Below are 1533 nucleotides of genomic sequence, written 5' to 3' on the forward strand. Positions count from 1 at the left end.
TTTGTTTTTGTTTTTTTGTTTTTGTGTGCGCGTGGTGTAAATCAGCAAACACACGTCATCCAGTAGTCAGCCAATCAGAGCGACAGGCTGCGACCCAAACACGGAAGTAGCCGAAACGGCTTCGATAGCAAAAGTTCAGGCTCTTCTGTTGTCGCATTAATGCGAGTTAAACGTTATTATTAATGTGAACAGTTTAAACAGTATAAAAGTCAGGTCACATTGTTTGTGCTAGATGGCTTTCTCTTGGTTTCGGGCGGCTCTTCCGCTTTGTTTTGCGGTTTTATCTCTTGCTGTCGCCATCTTTGGACAAAATCAGGGTAAGTAAGCTGAACTAGGATGGATGCTGAACGTGTGAAATGATGGGCGGGGGTCGCTGTAATGGTAACCTACTGACGGGACAGCAGTGCAGGTTGGCAGCCTGAAAGTGTTACATGAAACAGGTAACGGTGTAAAGTTGTGTAACAGCGCCCCCGTCCGGCTCATCTTATGTTTCCTTGTGTAACAGCAGCGCTGCCGCCTCCTTTGCCCACTGCCCTCGGTGTCTGCTCTGTGGTGGGGATGGCGCTCATCTGGAGGGACATTAGCTCCAAGATGAGAGGTGGAAACCGGGCGTTGAGCGGTGTGCTCAGTCAGTATCTGGCGGTGAAGGGAGTGGGCTGGCTGGGCAGGCGGCAGAGGAGGAAACTTGAAGCCGACTCTCTCAATGTGAAGCAAGTCCAGGAGGAGACTCTCCTGAAGCGCCTGCGCAGAAACGTAAACACATGTTATGGAAGACAGTATGACTTCAGCTCAATAAAAGGTAAGAAAGCAGGAATATAATGATCATATTTTATATATATATATATATTTACTGAGCCCAGGAGTCTTAAAAACATTTCTCACAAGACATCAAACTCAACTGTGCACTCATTTTCTTCACATTTGTTCCCCCATATTATTTATATTGATTTAACTGTTCAGTTATTTGTTTATTTCTGTAATTACAACAAAAACAAATCAATATACACCAATATAAGTCTATTAATCTATCTTTTAATAGTTTGGTCTACAAGAATTGTGAAAAAATTCCATCACAATTTGCCTTCAAATCACTTTGTTTTACCAAATGTCCAAAACCCAAATATATTACATCATTTAAGACAGACAAATGCAGCAAATCCTCATATTTGCAAAGCTTAAACACTAGACACTGTTTGAAATCTTTGCTTGAAAAATTACTTAAACAATTCTCAAAATAGATGGCAATAGTTTTTCTCTCGGCTGAGATCTAAGTGCCGTTTCAAGAAGTACTGAGATCTTTTAGCAATACCACAGTGTAGAAATACTCCAATACCATTACCATACAAGTAAAAGTAAAGTGTTAGTAAAGTCTTATGAAGTAAAAAGGACAATATTTCTCTCTGAATTGTAGTGAAGTAGCAGCATAAAGTATCAAAAAATGGAAATAGTCATGCAAAGTACCTCAAAAAGTACAAAAATGTACACATATATTTGTGTATGTATACAATCCCTCTATTTTAATCTACTTTTTGG

The 1533-nt window shown here is 40.0% G+C and overlaps 1 protein-coding gene across 2 annotated transcripts in view; it reads left to right on the forward strand.

The window, feature by feature from the left end:
* The first annotated feature begins 107 nt into the window (after nucleotides 1-107).
* Nucleotides 108-1533, forward strand: part of ghdc (GH3 domain containing) — a 5081-nt gene continuing 3655 nt past the window's right edge. The window contains exons 1-2 of one of the 2 annotated variants that reach the window (XM_035658535.1): nucleotides 108-317; nucleotides 506-799. In XM_035658535.1, coding sequence (XP_035514428.1) covers nucleotides 233-317; nucleotides 506-799 — 379 coding nt within the window. In that variant the 5' untranslated portion in view covers nucleotides 108-232. The remainder of the gene's footprint in view (nucleotides 318-505; nucleotides 800-1533) is intronic. The other variant, XM_035658543.1, reaches the window with a different exon arrangement.

Source organism: Morone saxatilis, unplaced genomic scaffold, assembly GCF_004916995.1.
Source record: "Morone saxatilis isolate NCDOM2014 unplaced genomic scaffold, NCSU_SB_2.0 Contig1, whole genome shotgun sequence".
NCBI classification, from domain to species: Eukaryota; Metazoa; Chordata; class Actinopteri; family Moronidae; genus Morone; species Morone saxatilis.